Here is a 23,046-nt window from a genome sequence, read left to right as displayed (position 1 = left end):
TTTTTTTTTTGGATTGGGGCCTCTCACTCCTGGGGCCTCTATACAAACACATATATATTTATGTCAGTCTGGAAGGACATGTATGAAAATGTTAGCAGTTATTATTTCTAGGTGATGGAAATGTAAGTCTTACCTTTTTTTTTACAGTAAGCATGTCTTTTTACTCAGCTAAAATAAAATTTTTTTTCCTCCTTTTTTTTTTTTTTTTTTTTTTTTTTTTGCGGTATGCGGGCCTCTCACTGCTGGGGCCTCTCCCGTTGCGGGGCACAGGCTCCGGACGCGCAGGCTCAGCGGCCATAGCTCGTGGGCCCAGCTGCTCCGCGGCATGTGGGACCCCCCCGGACCGGGGCACGAACCCATGTCCCCCACATCGGCAGGCGGGCTCCCAACCACTGCGCCACCAGGGAAGCCCCCATCCATTTACTTTTAATCATTATATATTTCTATATTTAAAGTGGGTTTCTTGTAAACAACATATAGGTGGGTCTTGTTATTTGATCCACTGTGATAATCTCTGTTTTTTAATTGGTGCATTTAGACCTTGACATTCAAAATGATTACTGATATAGTTGGATGAATATCTACCATATTCATTAGTAAGTTTTCTGTTTTGCTCCCCTTGTTCTTTATTCCTATTTTTGTCTTCTACTCTTTTTCTGCCATTTGTGATTTTAATTGAGCATTTTACATGATTCCATTTTTCTACTTTTTTAGCATATCGGTTATACTTAAAAAATAATTTTTTTTAGGGTTTATCCTAGAGTTTGCAATACGCATTTACAGCTAACGCAAGTCTACTTTCAAGTAACACTGTATCACTTCATAGGTAGTATTATTACCTTATAATAATAAAATGATTCTAATTCTTCCTTTCTATACTTTATATCATTGCTTTCATTTATTTTATTTATATATAAACATACACAAGCATATATATGTAAATATTTATATAAGATATGTATATAAGCATACATTATTGGATATATTGTTGCTGTTATTATTTTGAACAAACTGTTATCTTCTAGATCAATCACAAATAAGAAAAATATTTATTTCACCTTCAGTTATTCCTTCTTCAGTGCTCTCCCTTCATTATGCAGATCTGAATTTCTGATCTATATTAATTTTCTTCTCACTAAAGAACTTCTTTTTTCTTTCAGGCAGGTCCACTGATAATAAATTATCTCAATATTTGTTTGTCTGAGAAAATCTCTATTTTTCCTTCAGCTTTAAAAGATAATTTCACAGGGTACAGAATTCTGGGTGGGTGGTTTATTTCTCTTATACTTTTAAGTATTTCACTCCACTCTCTTGCTTGCATGGTTTCTGAGGATAAGTCAGATATAATTCTTATCTTTGTTCCTCTATAGGTAAGGATTTTTTTCCTCTAGCTTTTTCTCAAATTTTGTTTATTTTTGATTTTCTGCAGTTTGAAGATGATATCCCTAGGTATATCCCATTTTTGGGGGGGATTTTCCTAGTTGGTGTTCTCTGAACTTCCTGGATCTGTGATTTAGTGTCTGACATTAATTTGGGGAAATTCTCAGTCACTATTTTTTGAAATACTTCTTCTGTTCCTTTCTCTCTTTCTTCTACTTCTGGTATTCCCATTATGCATATGTTACACTTTTCACAGTTGTCCCACAGTCCTTGGATGTTCTGTCAATTTTTTTTTAGTCTTTGTTCTCTTTGCTCTTCAGTTTTCAAGGATTCTATTGATATATCCTCTAGCTCAGAGATTCTTTCCTCAGTTATGTCCAGTCTTTACTAATAAATCCATCAAAGACATTCTCTATTTCTGTTACAGTGTTTTTAATCTCTAGCACTTTCTTATGGCTCTTCTTAGGATTTCCATCTCTGTGCTTACATTGCCTATCTGTTCTTGCATTCTGTCTAATTTTTTATTTATTTATTTTTATTATTATTATTATTTGCGGTACACAGGCCTCTCACTGTTGTGGCCTCTCCCGTTGCGGAGCACAGGCTCCAGACGCACAGGCTCAGCGGCCATGGCTCACGGGCCCAGCCGCTCCATGGCATATGGGATCTTCCCGGACCGGGGCACGAACCTGTGTCCCCTGCATCGGCAGACGGACTCCCAACCACTGCACCACCAGGGAAGCCCTAATTTTTTTTTTTAAACATCTTTATTGGAGTATAATTGCTTTACAATGGTATGTTAGTTTCTGCTGTGTAACAAAGTGAATCAGCTATACATAAACATATATCCCCATATCTCCTCCCTCTTGCATCTCCCTCCCACCCTCCCTATCCCACCCCTCTAGGTGGACACAAAGCACCGACCTGATCTCCCTGTGCTATGCGGCTGCTTCCCACTAGCTATCTATTTTACATTTGGTAGTGTATATATGTCCATGCCACATTATAGCCCTTAGCATTCTAATCAGAGTTGGTTTAAATTCCCAGTCCGATAATTCCAACATCCCTGCCATGTCTGATTCTCGTGCTTTCTCTGGTCTCTTCAATTTGTATTTTCTACCTTTTGGTATGCCTTGTAATTTTTCTTGATAACTAGACAATAATATACTCTATAAAAAGAACTGCTGTAAATAAGCCTTTAGTAATGTGGTGGTGAGGTGTGGCGGAGAGGAGGCTTTCTAGAGTTCTGTGATTGGGTTTCAGTCCTTTAGTGAGCCTATGCCTCTGGACTGTGGACCTCACAAGAGTTCCTCAGTTTTTTTTCTCCCCTTTAGGTGAGAGAGGATTATTCCAGTGGGCTGCAGTTTGGTATTTCTCTTCCTCTGGTCGATTAGAATGTGGTAATACCCCAGTAGATTTGGCTCTGATGAACTAGTTTCCAACCAGGGCAGGCCTTGTTAAGAACAGAGTGTCCTGGAGTATTTAAAGATGTTTCCGGATCCATTGAAGCAGGAGGGCATGTTCCCCAGTATTTGCTGTGGGAATCTTATCAAGCTCCTAGAGGTAAATTTCAAAATACTGTGTTCCCCCCACCTTTTGGCTGAATTCCCCTGGAGTTTTTAACTCTCAGACTTGTCCTCATTGAGTGTCCAGCAATTCGTCAATTACGGTTCAGGTTTCTCTACCCTGGTTCTGGCTGCTGGGGCCGTTTCCACTCCTGAGTTTCTGCTCTGGTAAAGCTGAGACTCTCTATCCACCTGCCTGTCTCTCCAGCCACGCCTCTCTTAAGAATCCAAGAAAAGTTATTGATGTTTTAGTCTGTTCAACTTTTTGTTTGTTAGGTTGGAGGGGCAACTTCCAAAGCTCCTTAAATATGGAACCTGCAGGAAGTCCTATACTTCTTATTTTACTAAAATGGGAACCTACAAAATTGACAGTTTTGTAACTTGATTTTTTTTCACTTATATCATAAACTTGTTCCTTGTTGTTAAATATTGTTTGATGGAATTTTAATTAGTGACAGTGTCTTTTATCACATTACACATTTTTCATCTGGTCCCTTATTGCTTCAACTGCTCCCAGTTTTCTGCATTATAAACAGTGCTTCTGTGAACGTTCATAGAGGTAAATCTTTGGTACATCTGTAATTATGTTCTCAGGGTAAAGAAAATAGCTCTTCTTAACCTAATACCACAGATGAATTAGCAGAAAACATCCTAGATACTCCTGCAGTGGAACAACTTACACCTTTTAAGATATATAAAATGAAATCAGTTTCCTTGTTCTTTCTTCAGTTCACAAAGTGATTGAGCCAGTTCTATACAACCTGTCACTAATTTGGTGTGTGTGTGTGTGTGTGTGTGTGTGTGTGTGTGTGTGTGTGTATGAGAGAAAAAGAGAGAGAGAGAGAATGAGACTGCTTATGGAAGTGTTTAAAATTGTTAGAGAAATAAAGGCTGTTTTTCATTTCATTTCAAGCAAGACTAGTACTGGGAGAATCTGGAAATCCCAGGTGCTTTTGTACTTTTATTCTGTAACTTTCGTAAGACAGAAAAAAAAAACCCAAAACAAAACTCTCTCCTTCTTAGATGTGGCATGGAGACAGCTCCTCTCCAGAGGACATCGCTTTTGTTACTCTGCTTTTCTGTTAGAATTACCTGTATGAAACTGCTGACTTCACTTTCTGGATGCAATGAAACCAGAATTCTAGCCAACTTCATCTATATTGCCTTTGACTCTTCTTCCTTTTTATCCTGTCAATTCCCTTTTGCCAAAGACCAGTAGGACACACCTGTCCTTGAACTATTTTTTTTTTGCTGGTTGGCAATGAAGAGAAGGCCACCATGGAGAGCCATGGGACACCTCAGGAAGACTGTATTAAGAAAAGACTCACTGTAGGATTTAGGGTTGCATTAAATGATTTGAGAAAGGGTTCCTGGAAGCAGGGCTTTGCTATAGTTTGCTTGCTGTCAAAAAGCACACGTAATTTTATGGTTTCGTGTATTAACAGCTTATTGAGAAGCAGGGTAACCAGCTATACCAGCATACTTGAAACTGAGGGGGTTTCTGGGACACAGCGTTTTCAGTGCCCAAACCAAAAATATCCCAAGCAAACTGGGAGGAACTCGTTACCCTACCTGGAAGGTGAGAGAAGTGAAAAGAGGCTGAGACTGGAATTGGTAAAGAAGCAACATCGCTCACAGGAGCCAGGATTCAGGATGTTTGGTTATTTTGTGGTTTGGACAGTGTTCATGTTTTTGCCCGGATTCAGACATGATTACAAAGTGGTCTGATCTCTGACTTAATCCATCATGGTGACAGGTGGCCTTGTCCGATGGGGATGTTCTGCAAAATTGTTGATGTTCCGTAGGAGAACAGGAGGCCACCTCCTAGCAACGCCAAGGCCTTCACACAGTATCAGGCCAGTATCTAGCTGTCAGGAGCTGTTTTCCTTTTGTCCAATTCCCTTCTTTGAGGATTTGAGAGATACATTTGAGGTTGGCCTAAGATGACAGTTGTGAGAGTCTCTAGTGGTGAGCGCCTTGGTTCCAGTCATATTGGCTCTGTGTCCTAATAAAATGCTCTGGGCTTTGAAACATTGAGTAATAAAAGTATTATCCATCTCTCTTAACACAGCTCTTCTTCAATAGAGAAAAGTGTCTTAATGATTGAGACGATGCTAAGTTAATAAATGTTAAATGTTTTAAAAATCAAATACTCTTTTCCCTTCTTTGAGATTCAAAATTCACATTAGCATATTTTAGTGTTCTTAGTAATACTGCCATAAAGAAACCCAACTTATTTAATTCAGGACACTTTTTTCACAGAACACATTAACATTTTGATGAACGCTAATATTTCACTATTAAACTAGTGTTTCATAGAAATACTAGTTTATTTAGTGATTGTCTCCTAGTTATGCTTTTTGTTTTTAAAATTAGAAATATATGTGAAGGGTAAATAATTGTTCTGATTTAAAATGAATAAATTTCCTTAATTATAGGCATTGAAAAGAAATAGCTTCATGTTTTTCAGATTTATTGTTTTAATATTAAGAGACAATATTAAATGGTGGTTGGATTTTTTTGGGGAAAATACTTAACTAGTATTTGATTTAGTTTAGTAGCTTATGGTTATAATACTAGTTAAATTATGAAGCATTATTTTAATTATTAACATTGGTTCATTTACTTTAGCTGTCTTAAACTCAGTTTGGTTGTCCCACATATTAATTGTTTAGCAATTATAAATAAATCGTTTAGCAATTAGTTTTTATAGCAATGGAGGAAATAATATGGCCTTAGCTATATTGTAATCTACATTCATGAACTTTCCTCTAGGTTCTGAGGACTACCTTGAGGTCATTATTCCAACAGACCTAAGAGTGGAACATTCTGGGCAAATAAGTGAGAGAAAGGAAATTGAAGAATTATCAGAAGCTTCAAGAAGCACCATATCACAGGCAGTGGTGCTTCCCGCTGAGATTCCATGTGAGGTCAGTAAAGACACCTTGTTATTTAAGTGACTGCATTATTTTAATGGATACTGCATTTCACTAGAATGTAACTAACACTAGAAGCTACAACATAGAGGCATTTTTGTCTACTCTGTTCACGGCAGTGTCCTCAGAACCCAGAACAATATCTGGTAATAGGCATTTGATACATATTTGTTGAATAATAAAGTATTTAAACATATATGAAAGCATCATTTTATTAAATGTTACTTGATGTGTTACAAACAGATTTACAATTGCTATATATATCAAGCTATTTAAAAGAAAGTTGGATTCATATTAACCAGATCAAGGATTTTATTTTCATAAAAGGAAATATATTCTTGAATAGAATTTGAAAATACTTATTTTTTATGGCCACTGATTTTTAAATTATAAAACATGTATCAAAGGCCTACATTATGAAGTGGAACTGTCATAGAGCTAGAAGAGCTGGTCCTTTGGGGAATAAAAGTATAATGTTAGAGGGAGTGGATTTCTCAGGAGGTGACTGTATGAACACATGTTGCCAACATTTCTTCCTTCTAAGTTTTCATTGGACTGAGCCACTAAAATAAGCCTACTGCTAGAGCTTGACCAAAACTGGGGCTTCCTGATCTCCAGACAATAAAAAGATGCTGGTCCTCGGTGTCTATGGTGTGCTTGACCAGGAAGAGCAAAAGATACAGGACGACCTTGAGAGCTGCATGAGAGGGTCCTTCAGGGGGATGCCAGTAGGTTAATGTAACAGGAGCTGCACTTGTCTGCTTACTGGGAGGCATATTTTGGAAGAGAATCCCCTGATCCTGATGATACCAGCAGCCCTGGGAGAAGCAGAACATTCTGTGCAGTTTGGGAAAGCTTAATTCCCTCACCTCCAGACCCCATCCCCAAACAGGAGAATTGCCATTTTATTATGTTATCAGTTCCAGAGGAACAAAAACTTCTTTGACACTCCCTTAAAGACCCCAGGAAATGAAACTGTACAGGTTTGAGGCAACTGAGATAGCGGATCAGGCAAAGAACAATTACAACCTACTTGAGGAAGGGAGATCAGGCCAAACAAGCAGAACCAGTGGCTCCTATTGAGTCAGAAATAATGGAAGAGACAGAAATAAATAGAAGAGACTATAAAATGGAAATTAGAACTGTTCTCAAGTAGGGAAAGTCAAAGCAAAAAAAGAAAAAAAAAAACCCCTCTGGAACTAAAAATTGCTCACGAGGAATTATGCAATGAGTCTAAATAGCTGCTTTCAAAAATATCTGCAAGAGTAAAATTTGAACAGTATAAAACCTTTCCATTATTAAATTGCAGAGAAATCAAAATCCAAAACTTAAACCCCACTGCCCTCCAAGCAGAGATAGCTCACTCAGATGGCTGAGTAGGATGAGGGTTCTTTCAGTAACAGAACTGTGGGCTTTTACTGACATGTATACAATTCTTTCAGACCCTCTGCAGTTAAATTATTTCAATTCCAAATCTCTCTTGGGTACCCCACTTTTTTTTTTTTTTTTTTGGTGGTACGCGGGCCTCTCACTGTTGTGGCCTCTCCCGTTGCGGAGCACAGGCTCTGGGCACGCAGGCTCAGCGGTCATGGCTCACGGGCCCAGCCGCTCCGCGGCACGTGGGATCCTCCCGGGCCGGGGCACGAACCCACATCCCCTGCATCGGCAGGCGGACTCTCAACCAATGCGCCACCAGGGAAGCCCGGTACCCCACTTTTTAAACAGTCCTAAGAGTTGAAAGGTCATATAAGATTATTTTAGCATCAGACCTACACATTAAAAAATTGAAATAAACAAATCCCTGGACCAAAAATAGTCATCCCAGTCAAAACCTTGTGTTCTCAGAACCTAGATCTTAGTATAGTCTGAATCCAAGTCCCAATTTCCAAGCACCACAGGAAAGATTATTTGTATCCAAATGAGTGAAAATCATGTTTCAGATTTGCCAGGATAACGTTCAGTCTATGCCAATTGTCTGAAAGCACAACCTTTGAATATTTCTGAGAAGTCTTTGAATTAGTGGGTAAGTAGAGTCCACTTAAGGATACGACCTCCTTTCTCCGGAAGTGATATTTTGAGACTTCGCGGCCATTGTATAAAAATCTAGAAATTTACAAGACTATCCTTGCCAGTCACCAGGTCATATTTGAGATGTGCTTCTTTCCCACCCAGTATCTTCAAAATCTATGGATTTCCCCTTGTGGTTTTATGTTTCCAGCATGCTGGTGCTGAGTTGACTGGTTCAATCTAATGGCATCATCTTCATTCTCTCTGATGACCAGAGAATTAGTTTTAGTCTCACCTGTTGCCTCTTGCTGCAGAACTGCTTGGGTCTGTGGACCTGCTCCTGGGGAAGTGCTCTCCCTGTTCCCTCCTCTGCTCTGGAGAAGCAGCATAAGCAGATAGTTTAACTGAGGCAGCAGGTAAGGCTGCTGTTGCTTTTGACCCCAGGAGCCTGGCAGTATTGATCCCTCTGCTGAGTCATCTTTCCCAGCATTGTTCCTTTCCATGGATTTCAGACTTCCTGGACCTTGAAATTTTGTGCCCCTTCAAAAATAGCAGAAAAAAGTTTTTTTTCTTCAACAGTTTTTTTTCATGCACTAGTGAAGATGTGCCTGCAGTGTTCTATTTATGTAAGTTATTCCCTATCTTTTTAAGAAATACCTAAATGAGTTTTAACAGTTTAATTCTGCTGCTTAATTTTGCCTCTTTTCTAGGATTAGCAATATTTGTTCTACTTTAGTATGTGTTAAGCTTTTTTTTTTTGGTTGGTGTGGGCCAGGATATTTGCTTTTCTAGCATATTCTTCCTGATTTTGCCTTGTATAGGGTAATTGATCATGAGAGATATGAAATCAGTGAATTCTAAGCCTGCTAATAATAAGCACATCCATTGTTCAAATGAATCTTATCCAGTTTTTGTCCTTGATGAATAATCCACCTGGGAGGCGTTCTTCCATTGGAATAACATCTAAACCAGAACTGGACCTGGTCTATTATCTGCTAGCTTCTTTTCCCCTTGCTGTGTATTTACTCCAAAGTCCTAATTTTATTAATTTCTCAGGCAGATTCCCTCAGAGCAGTGGTTCTTATCTGGGACTGATTTGGCTGTCTCTCCCAAAGGGATATTTGGCAAAGTCTGCAGTCAGATTTGTTGTCATAACTGGGGGGTTGCTACTGGCATCTGGCGGGTAGAAGCCAGGGATGCTGCTAAACATCCTACAGTGCACAGGGCAGTCCCCACAGCAATGACTTCTCTGGTTCAAACATGTCAGTACTGCCAAGGATAAATCCTGCCCCAGAGGATAGGAAATACATCCATGCCTCTTAATAATAGGTCACTTTCAAATCACCTAGTAATGGCATCAGGGAGGCAGTACTCTTTTTCAGAGACTTGTCTGCAGTCCTGCCAGTTGTTCTATGATCACTTGTTAGAGCTGCATCATCTCTAAAAAGTGATTCAGTCACTGGATTTCTTTTTAATGGATTTGACCTGAATCTTTAAGAGAGAGCCTATGAATGTTTTCCTCAATGGCCCTCTCGGAAGTACTGCAGTTTGCTCCCAGATGCCTCTTGCCTCTCCTGTGATTTCTCTGAGCCCCAGTCACGGGTCAGTAATGGCCTCTCTATTGCTTCTTCAGTAGCACCGTCCTAAAGAGCAGTCAAGAGTGAGCTTATTTTTTCTATCTTGTTTTACCTGTGTAGGCAGGACTTCAATGTCATTCTCCCTTCCTTTTGATAGAATCTGCTGCAATCACAGCTTTTCTCCACCCCAAACCTCTTTACTTCCTTTGGTATAATTAACTGATATTTCTTTATATTTATGTTATTCTCCCACTGCTACTGTTCCGATAAGACTGAAATATGCTTTTAAAAGTAGTCTGGTCTCTTGTTGATCTCTTGAGCAAATTTAGTTCTTCAAGTTATAGAATAACCAGAAAAGGCCTTTTAAGGGGCCTTATCAACGTTTGGATCTATATTAATTTCATTGAATCATTTTTCTATCTGAATTCTAGAATGTGGCGTATTCCTTAATAAAGACCTTCATTTTATTTGACCTTCACTGGTGTTTAGCTTTGTGGCTGCAACCATAATATGAGACTCCAAACCTAAATCTGTATAGACCACAGATCATGTAACCAGTGACTCTAGTGAAACTCTGAGAATATATAAAGGGGTGTGACTTGTAGAAGGGCCCACAGGCAAACTACAAAAACTTCAGAGATTAGCTCCTACCTGTTCACTCCTTGGCACTGAATCCAGTTTAAAACAATACACAGAAGCTAACAGCACTGCCCACTTATTTCTGACACCAAGTTACACACTAGTCCTTGGTAGCCCACCTTAACTTAAAGTCAAGTCCTGTGATTTAATTGAAAAACACAGTTAAAGCAGCAAAATATTATTATGTGTATCAATGCCTAAAATGTCTATGTTGTGAAGTATTACCCCTTTTGAGGTAAGGTTTTACGATGACAAAAGATGTTTTTTCCCTGTAACTAAGTGGTTCTCAAACTAAGCAGCATAAAGAGATTACTAGGGGAGGTTTTAAAAAGTAATAATGTCACGGGCCCAGCCGCTCTGCAGTATGTGGGATCTTCCCGGACCGGGGCACGAACCCGCATCCCCTGCATCGGCAGGAGGACTCTCAACCACTGTACCACCAGGGAAGCCCCCAAAATGTTATATTTTTATAGAGGTATTCTATCTGAATTGAAAAATATATACAGATTATCTTATGTACCTAATTCTTACAAGATGCCGCAACGATATGAAAAAATAAAAATAGCTTCGGGATGTTTAAAATCTATCTGGGAAGCCTAGACACAGGCATGAAAAGCGTATTAAGACCAGAGGGCATGGCTTAGAAAGGGTCAAATGAGGAGTACAGGTGCGAAATGTTTCATGATTCCTTTGGAAGTTGTGCGTTAAAGCTGAGTTGGACCTCGATGGAGAGGATACATATGGGGAGATGGAGGGAGAGGAGGAACTCAAGGGCATGCCAACGTATGTACAAACAGGAACAGCTACCTAATTAGCAGGTCTCAGTGCAAAATGAAAAGGTAGGGACCTCTGTTCAAATTATTAAGCATTTCAAGCTGCAACAGCAGAACATTAAGACAAGTGCAGCGCTCTCCAAGTGCAGGACCTGTGAAGCTGCAGAGGTTACGTGCCCATGAAACTGGTCCCGGGTACAAATGAGGTGTCAGTGCCTCCTTGGGGGTGGTCTGTATGCTTGTCTTTTGTTGAGAACTCTTCTCTGGAAATGGTTGAAAGGTGGAGTCCTGCCCTCTATTAGGTAGAGAATCTGTTGCACAAGAAGCAGCCTGTGTGAGCCCTCGTGAATGAGAATGAGTTCTCTAGGTGAATAAACACTGGGAGAGGATGCTAAGCCTCACTAAGTTTGGAAAGCGAGAGGTCAAAGTTATACAAGAAGAGATGTACTAGGGAAGAGAACTCCGAAGAAGTTTGAAGCCGAGGATCTTGGGGATCTGAGCCAAAGTAAGTGGGAAGTCATTAAAGCTTCAGAGTAAGGAGTGAGATGTGAGCATTAGAGGAGCTGAAGAACTGCACTGGCAGTGAGGTCCTGTGAAGAGGAGGAAGCAGTGTGTGGGGGCACAAGCAAAGAAACAGAGAAGTGTTTCCAACATGCAGGGTGTGTGAGGCCAGAGCAATAGGTGGAATTATGGGATCTTTTCTCGATGAGCAATTTACTCGGTGTGGAGAAATTTAGTTCAAAATAATCTGTGGACAAATATTGGAGAGTGGTAGACTCTGATGGAGAAATGCCTGAAGTGGATGTGTATCAGCTGAAATGATTTTTTTTTTTTCTTTTTTCGTTACGCGGGCCTCTCACTGCTGTGGCCTCTCCTGTTGCAGAGCACAGGCTCCAGACGCACAGGCTCAGCGGCCATGGCTCACGGGCCCAGCCGCTCTGAGGCATGTGGGATCTTCCCGGACCGGGGCACGAACCCATGTACCCTGCATTAGCAGGCGGACTCTCAACCACTGCGCCACCAGGGAAGCCCTGAAATGATTTTTTTTAACATCAACATATTTGTAGAAACTCTTTTTTTCAGAGCTTTAAAAATGTAAGTTTTATTGGTGGGATTTATGCTTAGGGAGATAATATTTAATAAGAGAACTTTGAAATTAATGACTTTTGGGTAAACACAATTTTATAAGAGCATGTAAATGAGGTTTCTGTTTATTTTGTGAAGGACTGAAATTTAGTTTGACTTTGAAGAAAGCCTTTGAAAGGTGATATCTGAGATAATCATAAAAATATATTTTATTTTTGTTATTTTGAAGGGTTAAACAGCAAGATGTAAAGAGTAGTACAGATTTTAAATTTAGATAGTTCTGGTTGATCTTCAGAATGTAACTCTCTGTATTAGTTACCCTATCTGTAAAAGAGAAAAATGATAGCCTTCCATTTTGGTTTTGGGGTATGTGTGTATGTTTGTGTGTATATGTATGTGTGTGTTTGTTTTGGTTAGGATTAAAGGAAATGGCTTTACATAAAAAGCATAATTCCTAGTATAAAATAGGTGCTCAATAAGTGTTTATTCCTTCTTTTTTTCTATATTATTTCTAATCTTCTTATCCTTAATTTTCTTTCTGGATTGTTTTCAAAAGGTTTTCAGTAACCGTTTATATCTTACGTATATAGATTTAGCTTTTCCACCTTAATAAAATCTTGAAATTTTTAGATTTATAACCGTTGTCAACTCAATAGCCTTCACTGATACTCATCGTAGAGAGTAACCAGAGAACCTCTATTAGGTAAGATTAAAACTACAATTGACCTTTGAACAACAGGGGTTTTGAACTGCATCGGTCCACTTAAACATGGATTTTTTTTTTTTTCAACATCTTTGTTGGAGTATAATTGCTTTACAATGGTGTGTTAGTTTCTGCTTTATAACAAAGTGAAACAGCTATACATATACATAGATCCCCATATCTCCTCCCTCTTGCATCTCCCTCCCACCCTCCCCAGCTCACCCCTCTAGGTGTTCACAAAGCACCGAGCTGATCTCCCTGTGCTATGCAGCTGCTTCCCACTAGCTATCTGTTTTACATTTGGTAGTGTATATATGTCCATGCCACTCTCTTACTTCATCCCAGCTTACCCTTCCCCCTCCCCGTGTCCTCAAGTCCATTCTCTACGTCTGCATCTTTATTCCTGTCCTGCCCCTAGGTTCTTTAGAACCATTTTTTTTTTTTTTTTTTAGATTCCATATATATGTGTTAGCATACAGTATTTGTTTTGAACAGGGGTTTTGGACTTCATGGGTCCACTTAAACATGGAGTTTTCTCAATAGTAAATACCCAGTACAACATGATCTGTAGTTGGTTGAATTGCAGAGGGTCTAATATCAATTATACATGGATTTTCCACTGTGCACAGGGTCGGTGCCCCTATGTTGTTCAAGCGTCAACCGTATTAGACATTTAAAACAATTCATCGTAATTAAATTATAAGAGGTCTTAAAGCTAAACCTGTTCAGTCCTCTCATATATAGATAAGTACACCAAGTTCTGGAAAGGTAAAGGAAAGGGATTTGGAAAAAAAAAAAGTATTTGGTTAGCAACTGAATTACATTCCTTGGAGGTCTGTGAACTGATGCTCATCACCCTCAGATAGAACCTCACACACAGGGATGAGGTGAGAGGAAAAGGGAGCAGCTCTGTCCTCACTGTCTTTCCAGTTGCAAAATCTGGTGTTGGGGGAAAAAAAATTGACTATTCAATAGACATCAAGTTGATACACTTAAAATGCTGTGAGAATCACCTTTATATCTTTCATTTCTGAATATGGCTGAAACTACAGACACAATGGAGATACATAATTATCATGTGTGACCTTTGTCATTAATAAATGCACTGGGTTCTTTGGTTAATGAAAACTTTTAAAAATGCCTAATTGGGTTATATTTTTCATCTTATAGAATCCTGGTGAAATATTTATTATTTTGAGAGATGAAGTAATTGGTGATTCTGTGGAGGTTGAATGTACGTCAAATAGTAAATGCGTTAGAACACGGCCAGCCCTCTGGAATAAGACAGTCTGGTGTATGAAAGCTTTAGGTAAGAAATTTTTTTTATGCTTTAATAAATATAAAACATCATTCTGAATTTCTTTCAATAAATTTATGGTAAGTGGTTTCAGTTCCCTACAGAAACTAATATTGTTCTGCAGGTGTTTCCTGTGTTTAGCTTTCACATACCCAAGGCTGTTATTATTAAACTGGATTCGCAAAAGCACAAACGTGTAAATTATGAGAACTTAGTTTGTGTACCATGTGGTAAAATGACAGCCAGTAACATCACATACTTTATGTCAGCAGAGAGCACTTTAATGTGTCAGCTATTAAATATGGAACTAAAATTATTTGCTTTATTGTAACAGGATTAGCAGACTTTTGGATTTTCATTCATGATTTTCTTTTTTCTTCTTTACTTTTTTTGCCATGCAAAAAAAGTATATTTTTTGAGTTTATTTTTGCTTTGGAAAGCATAGTTCTTTTTCACTATTTTATCATCATGGTACCATTTCTATATACAATCTTCCCTCTTTTCCTTATTTAAATTATGAACCTAACCATTTTATTATCCAACTTTGCTTCAGCATGATAAATTGCATTGGATTTAAAATTCCAGATGGAATAGACACACTTGCTGTGATAACTGTACTAAAATCAAAATTTAATATATTAATTTCTGAATGTTTTGATATAAATGTAGGACTACTTGGTTTTTGAATTTATGGTGTCCTGTTATAATTAGAGAATAAAATTACCTAACTTTATAAGTGTGAATTTCATAAAATATTTTAAAGTACAAAGATATTCAATCTTATTATAAAATTGGAAATGTAGTAAAAAATATTTAAAATTAAAGAGTATATCAGGGCTTCCCTGGTGGCGCAGTGGTTGAGAGTCCGCCTGCCGGTGCAGGGGACGCAGGTTTGTGCCCCGGTCCGGGAGGATCCCACATGCTGCGGAGCGGCTGGGCCCGTGAGCCATGGCCTCTGAGCCTGCGCGTCCGGAGCCTGTGCTCCGCAACGGGAGAGGCCACAACGGTGAGAGGCCTGCGTACCGCAAAAAAAAAAAAAAAAAGAGTATATCAAATGCATCCTGAGCTCTTTTGTTTTCTTTTTAGACTGTGGTATAATGAAACCCATTTACAGGGCATTTACAAATCTTTTCTGTTGTGTAAAGCATGTGTCCCCTCTATGGATTTCCTTGCACAGCGTAAGTCAGAATTGGATTATAGAAAGGAAAGACTTTACACCAACCATTTATAAACATCTTAGACACTGCTTCCTGTCATGGACAAGGATATGCAGAAGTGAGATGAGAAAGAATTCTTTCTGTTTCTTTGCCTTTTCTTCCAAAGCCCCTTACTTCCTTATGCCACATTTTTAAATGATTTAATGAGCAATAATTTCTAACTAATTAGTTTAGAAGTTAAACTAAATCTAGTTAGACTAAATCACTACAGAAAAATCAATATTACAAATTAAGAAGTACTTAGCTAATACTTCCCAAATAGCAAATCAAAATGTCAAATAAAATTGTTCACATTAAGTTTTTATGTTCAGTTTACCTAGTAGCCAAGAGCAGCGCAAAGAATAAACTGTCAAAGTTCAGATGTTTTTCAGAAAAGGAGGAAACTGTAATTCCAAATTTTCCAGTATATACCAGCCCATAATATTATCCATGTGGTTGAACAGCAAATTTGTAGTAAAAATAAACCAACCAACCAACCATTATTTACCAGTTATGCTAATTAAACCTTTCCAACTCTTTTTTTCAACTGGTGTATTCTCTAAGTTAATGATAATTATCTTACAAAACGTTGGCTGCTATGTAGCAATATACAGGATAGTTCCATGAATAATTATGGGAATACGTATGGGACATGCCTCAGCAGAAATGGTCTTACTTTCTCTGCCTCAAGGCACAGTTTCTTGAAGTTTTTTGAACCCTAGCAAGAACTACATTTTACATTATGACCCAGTACATATGTATGAAAACATAATGAAAACAAAAGTTTTAAAAGCAATACTTAGACTGATGGTTTCAGCCCTGACGTGTAAAGAGCTTGGAAGTTGCCACTCCCATTCTTACAACAAGAAAAAGCCGAACAAACTGAAAATCAGTGGCTTTTCTTGAAGTCATTGGAGAACTAAGGTTGTAGGGTAAACAACCATCCCAAACTCTGGAGAGAAAGGTAAATCAAGACTGACAGCTAAGATCTGCTTACCTGGAGCAGAAGTCACTGGAGCCGTAAACTGGTAGGAGCACTTAAATGGTAATTCTGATGAATTGCTGGAAGCTGAGTGTGGACTAGCTTGAAAGTAAGAAGCTCCTGGGGGCTGTAGTCTTAAGAGGCACCTATAATTTTGTGGAATTTACCACCAGGAACCCCATCAGGTTCACACAGTGAAGATCTGAGAAAGATCCCCTGAAGGGCTCTGCTAGATCAGAAGAAGACTAATGGTGAAATACTCCCAGTATGTTCTCCATAACAAAGGTCTACTTTTCAGGGGAAACCACTTTACCAGAGCCTCATCCCAGCTGAGGAAGGGCATCCATCCTGTTGTAACCCCCTCTAGCCCTCAAGTCTCACTTAAGGTGGGGAAGGGAAAGCTATGCCACAGCAGAAACACTTGTGAAGGTCACAGCTGAAAGACCCAGGCCCACTAAAAGACTGATTTAATCATAAGATTAGACCGCTTCCCCTTCCCCCAACCTGACCATCACCACAGCAGGGTTCCAGCGTAATGGCAGTGGATTACAGTTGAAAGTATGCAAGATGCAGAATCTTTCTGAGGAGGAGTACTTAGGGAAGCATAAGGTCAGGAGGGAAGACAAGGACAAGGACAGTAGAGGAATTTGCAGACTCTGGTACCCACAGCTACAGCAAACAGTAAATACAGCCTAACTCCTACACAGATTACTCTCAGTACACACTTACCTGTTTCATTTCTTACATCTGATACAGCATGTCTGGTTTTCAACAAAAAAGTTACAAAGCATGCCAAGAAGCCAGGAAAAAACATAGTCTAGAGAGATAAAACACACATCAGACCAGACAGATGTGACACAGATGTCGGAATTATCAGACAGGGAATTTTATATAACTATGATTAATATGTTAAGGGCTATAATGAAGAAGTAGACAACATGCAGGAACATTTGGGTAATATAAGTAGAGGGAAAGATATTTTATTTCTTTTCATTTTTTCAGTGTTAGAACCTACTAAGTTGATGTCGTGACGAATTAATGGGTCACAAACCACAGCTGGAGAAACTACTCTTTGGAACCGCACTGCCCAATATGATAGCCATTGGCCACATCTGGTTATTTAAACTTCATTATAATTCAATGAAATTTAAAATATAGTTACAGTATCCATATTTTAGGTGCTTCATTAGAACATATCCAATGAACATATCTCAGGAAGTTTGATTGGACAGGACTGACCGTACAATAGAGTTCCTTTTGCTCTACACCAATTACGGAGTAAGAGGGAGTGCCCAGTGTGCTCTTCGAGGCTAGTGATCTGTGCAGAATCCACAGTGTAGTTAAGGAAACACTTAACTGGTGGCCAAGAGGGCTGGTTTTACTCTGTATTGAACCATTTACTGGGTAACTTTAGACAAGTCTCTTGATCTTTCTGTACCTCAGTTTTCTTATTGATAAAATAGATTCTCAACTTACATTTTAAGTCCTCCTTTATAGGCTGTTTGGAGATAAGGGAGACAATGTATAAGACAACACTGAACATCCAACTGAGGAACAAAGTGTCAGTCTCTCCCTCTAGCAAATCCCTTAAACATGAGTGGCTTTTCTGGAATAACTCACATTCAGCTTCTGAATGGGGGGTGATAAACCATTTAAAAACTTCCTTCTCTTCCTTTTGGGGAAAAGAATTGAGGGGACCATCTTTCTCTATAAATACTATACTCCTTGTATTGCCCCCTCTCTCCTCCTAGTCTTCTCTTTACATCTCTTGATATAAAATTTGTCCCCTTTCATTCTTGGGCAGTCATGCTCATGAGCATTCCTAATTCTGTGTCATCTCATGTATATAGTCCCTGTACCCAATGGTGTCTTCCAGGACAGGAAATGATCTCAGTCAGTATCTCAGACCATCTAATAATAGTCTATAAAGATTTAAGCCTTTAAAAAATTTTTGTGCTACTTCTTTGAATACCAAATTAAAATGGAGGATCTAACCCTAAAGTGGAAACATACCAGGGACCCTTCCCCACTCTCGGGGTTCTTTGGAAGAATATTGATGCCTCAGGTTCAGGAGATGGCCTCCATCTGTCAGTCTCTTTCCAGTCTAGGAAAACTGCTCATGTGACTTCATTTCTGATCACCTGGCTCGTGGCTCAATCAGTCACATCACTTAAAATGCGGTTTGCTCTCTGTAAATGTTCTCTTGTGCTATACCCAGAGCTTCCTGTACTGAGTCTAGCTGGTGTTGAGGGCTGGTATGGCAACTTCACAGTACTGTCCCAGATGCAGGCTTATTTCTAGTCATCATTCCATAGTCCCTAAGGTGTGGTCATAATCATCATGGAACAAGATGACCTCTAAGCCTCTTGCTATCACACCCTATATTCCAAGCAATGTGATGAAGCAAGGTGTGCTGGAACCATTGCATTTCAGTTTGCAAAACGCAATTCTACACATCTCTTCCCTACTTCACATTCAGTGATCTTCCCTTGTGCACTAGTATTCTTGGGCTGCCATAATAAAATACCACAGACTGGATGGTGGCCACCTTCTTCCTCTGTCCTCACATGGCCTTTTCTCTGTGCTCATGCACTTCTGGTGTCTCTTCTCATAAATCCTTATTAGATAAGGGCCCTATCATTATGACCTCAATTTAACCTTATTACCTCCTTAAAGGCCTTATCTCCAGATACAGTCATATTGGGGGTTAAGGCTTCAGCATATGAATTTGGGGGAAACAAAATTCTGTCCGTAACACCTTGGTAGCTTGAAATTGGCCATGGTGGGAATATTTATACCACAGAAGTTGGCAAAACTATGTGTAGAAAAACAAGCATCAGTGCTTTTTTTTTTTTCTTTCTGAGAGTCCATTTATCAGCACACCACTGGGATAAAGAAATGGAGAGGGCCTCTTTAAACTAAGAAGGTCTCTGTAAGACATATCTGCTGATATTTCATTAGTCAGAACTTAATCCCAAGGTCATATATAGCTGAAAGGAAGAATAGAAAATCTAGTCTTTTTAGTTGATCAGCAATGTGCCTAGCAAGAAATAAAATCAGAATTCTGTTTCTAAAAGGAAGACATTGGGGTAGGCAACTAGCATTTTCTGTTAGAGAAGGGTACCCCTCTAAGACCAACTAGAATTCTTTACTTCTTTGGAGACCTCCTCTTAACCATTATAAATAAGTGTGTATGTGTGTGTGTTAATAGACTTTCAGCATTGAGGTATATCAGATACTCTGAGGTCTTCTTCTTATAGTTCTCAGAACTCAAAATCTTCTCTACTCAACCCAACATTTTGCCATACTAATATACTTTTTAAATGTGTGTCTCTTTTGAGCTTGGTAACAATTCAAAGAAAAACAAAATTATGTTAAAGTACAATTATGCTGACCCAAGATATCAGGAATAAATAAGTTTATTCTCATGTTAACTTCTAAAGAAATTAGAATATTTTAAGTATCCTATATCAAAGAAGTCCCAAGCAAATATTCTCACCATATATCTTTCGTGATTTATCACCTGACTTTCTTTCAGAAGGTTAACATCCCATCATAAAACTCCTAATCTCTTTTCTGATAAACAAAGTCAATATTTTCTTTCAAAATCATCTTTATGAAATCTACTGAAATTGACTTCATTTCACTCCAGTAACTCCAGAACCCCCTTTACTATGTGCACACAGCTGTAGCTGATGAGGTGTACTTTACAACTTTCAGTTTTTTTGAGATTTCTCTTACATTCTCTGTTGGATGAATACTTACTTTTGGAAGAGAGAACTTTTCTACATATATTTTCTTTATAATACAGGTTAAGTGTCTAATCAAGCAATATGAGAGGAGGAAATTTTAGCTTCTTGATCTAGTTAAATATAAGATTATGTTGGCTTTAAATTTTCCTGAGCAATATTATAAGAGGTCCTTTATCCTCTTCAGAAGATAAAGTAAAATTAATGCTTAAACCTTAAGAACTTTTAAATATTCAACATTTCATCAGGTGGTTTCATCAGGTGGCCTGTACTTAATGGCTTATTCCAAACCCCAGATGTTTGCATGACAATTTTCCAGGAGAATTTGGGAAATATCTCTGTGACAAAGAGTGAAAGTTTTTAAAGTGTGTTCTGTGAATGAATTTAAAGAACTAAATTTTGTTTAATTTTGTTACAATAAAACACAACCTTTCCATTGAAGTGATTATTTAGTGTTATTCTTTCATAGAGAGCACAACAGTCTCGGGTAAGTTTAACTTTCTTGATGTGTTACAGCAAAATTTACAATGGGGTGTATCAGTCGCCTTGAACAACTTATTCACAAAAAGGATGAATGGATGGGGTAAATAGTACTTAAATAACAGGGCATTAAACCTTGCCTTCCCAAGGGTTTTTCATTGTTATCAATTGAATAAAAGTTCTATAATTTCAATCAACTCTACTCTTTCTTTTTCCAAACAATTTTAAGAAACTTTCCTGTAATTAGTGGGAACTTTCTTCCTCAGATTAATAACAAATACTTAACTTTTAATGAATGACTTTACTGTTGTAAATTCAAAGTATTATGTAGAGATGATTATAGATTACTCCAAAAAATGGAGGTTAGAAGATAAGGAGAAAAGATTTAGTGTTTTGCTTTTATTATAATTTTAACATATGTTTTAATCCTTTAAGTTTTTTTTAAACAATTAAGTGCAAAATTACATATTCTATTTTGTGGTTTCTAACTAATAAGGATAAAAAAAGAAAACAATTAAGTGTTAAAAGCTAGTAAAATTGTTATGAATTCTTAAAGCCTGACTTCATATTCTCTAAGAGATATAATACTGTGGTACATGCATTTATAGACTCAGCTCCTAACTCTCTCTTTGTGTTTTAAAAGATTTTCCTGCTGGCTCTGTCAATGTCAATGTCTACTGTGATGGAATCATTAAGGCCACAGCAGAGATTAAATACTATTCAACCCCAAAGGCTATGGAATGCCTATTGGGAGCGGCAGGTCCAGGAGATGGTGTATACCAGGTAAGTCGATCTTTCCATGAAGTCGACAGTAAGCTAAAGAGCTAATGTGGAATAAACGAATGCATACTTTGGTATAAAGTCTGAATGTTGGTTGAATAAGAATGAATTACTGATCATTAGGAAAAGTAGAAATTGACCTATGTGATGCAGAGATGTAGATGAATTAGTTTGTGTAAGTCAAGTCATTCCGGATAATGTCATTGGGAGACAGGTTATCCATTACAGAATAGCTGTGTCATGGGCTCATTTTCAAGCTGTTGCAGACAAAGAAAGACAGAAGGATTAAAGAGAACTCTCAAACAATGAATTTCCTCTTTATCCAGATGTGGGCAAATACAAGATAAAAGAAGGTTTGAGGTTAAGGACTCAGAAAAAACAAGAATACCACCAAAAAGGAAGTGTGTGGTGTTAATCTAGAAATTGTTATTTTCATGAGGAAATTTCCAAGCTCAGTGTATGTTTTTCTTAGTTTCATTTATCATTGTTGTCTGACAGTGAAAGTTATTCCTTTAAATTAACAACATTTATTTGGAATTCCAGAAATGCTAAACTTTCCTGGGAACTCTGCAAAGTGGCATTGCAGGTTTTTTTCTCTAGTGTGACAAAGTAGTACTCAGCAAGGATGACTTGGTGAGAAGTTTCTAGTCCTCTCAAAGGCCCTTAGTTTGGACATTCTCCAGTGAGTGATAGATGATGTGAGTGCCCTGCCCTAAGGGACTCATGGACTTAGAATGTAAAAAGTGCATTTTGATTGACTGTAAGCCATTAGTTTAATTTCTGAATTCTGTTTTATTTTTTGTTACCTGACCTACTTTCAGTGGAGAGAAAGCTTGCTTAATGTGGAACTTCTTTATGTGCTTATTACATCAGACTTTCAGAGTGAAATAAATGTCATTTCTTTTAATAGCTGCTTGATAATTAGAATTATAACTTTGCTTAATTGCCTTAGTCTTTCTGTGGGCAGAGGAGGAGACCAGAGGAGAGGCAAAGAAAGAGGTAGTTGAATTGAACATGCGATCTTCAGATTTACCACAAAAACATTCCGTAAGACTTGTAACAAAACCATCAATAACAGGAATGTTGACAGGTTGTCATGAAGTCTTACTGGTTAAACCAGTTTGGAATTGGAGGCTTTGTTATTTGTGTGACACATTTTTCTATTAGAGTTCTCCTTTATGAATGATACATTTTAGAACAATGGAAAGGTAAAAATGTCTTAGAGAAGGACAGGGAGTAAAATACCATTTGTCAAACTGAGGAGGGCTTCCCTGGTGGCACAGTGGTTGAGAGTCTGCCTGCCGATGCAGGGGACACGGGTTCGTGCCCCGGTCCGGGAGGATCCCACATGCTGTGGAGCGGCTGGGCCCGTGAGCCATGGCCGCTGAGCCTGCGCATCCGGAGCCTGTGCTCCACAACGGGAGAGGCTACAACAGTGAGAGGCCTGCGTACCACAAAAAAAAAAAAAAACTGAGGAGTCTGAGGACATTTGACAAAATATCTATATTGTAACTGAAGCAAGAATAAAAGTAACAGCTTGAAATACAAATCGTTTCATTTTCCTGTGACACGTCTACCTTATCCTCTACTTTAAAAACTTTATTCACTACACAAAGACTAATAACAGCATTATATTGCATTATCAGTATTCAGTCAGCATAGAAGTAAAGTAGTCCCCAAAACACATTTTTGTGTTGGTTTTGCCTTTGGGGAGGAAAAAAACTTTGTTTATAGAGAAAATTAAATGTAATTTTTGACTCAAACAGTTTTTCAGAATGTTGTAGTATGCAAGTTACGATTTCTTCTACAGCTTTGAGTGAATAAAAACTTTTCTGAGTAGTTTTTAGGTAACTAGAAAATGCTCTGTTTCATTTTTACCCTCAGTGTCAGAAATGA

The 23,046-nt window shown here is 38.3% G+C and overlaps 1 protein-coding gene across 6 annotated transcripts in view; it reads left to right on the top strand.

Annotated features, from left to right (window-relative positions):
- BANK1 (B cell scaffold protein with ankyrin repeats 1) overlaps positions 1–23,046 on the top strand; it is a 315,016-nt gene that overhangs the window by 84,280 nt on the left and 207,690 nt on the right. For all 6 annotated transcript variants that reach the window (XR_003001982.1, XM_024736054.1, XM_024736053.1 and 3 more), the window contains exons 3-5: positions 5,721–5,875; positions 13,837–13,975; positions 21,014–21,153. Coding sequence is in view for 5 of the 6 variants with exons in the window: in XM_024736054.1 (XP_024591822.1) it covers positions 5,721–5,875; positions 13,837–13,975; positions 21,014–21,153 (434 nt within the window). In the remaining variant the exon portion in view is untranslated. The remainder of the gene's footprint in view (positions 1–5,720; positions 5,876–13,836; positions 13,976–21,013; positions 21,154–23,046) is intronic.

Source organism: Neophocaena asiaeorientalis, unplaced genomic scaffold, assembly GCF_003031525.2.
Source record: "Neophocaena asiaeorientalis asiaeorientalis breed wild unplaced genomic scaffold, Neophocaena_asiaeorientalis_V1.1 scaffold7, whole genome shotgun sequence".
NCBI lineage: Eukaryota > Metazoa > Chordata > Mammalia > Artiodactyla > Phocoenidae > Neophocaena > Neophocaena asiaeorientalis.
This window is presented reverse-complemented; position numbering and strand designations above follow the sequence as displayed.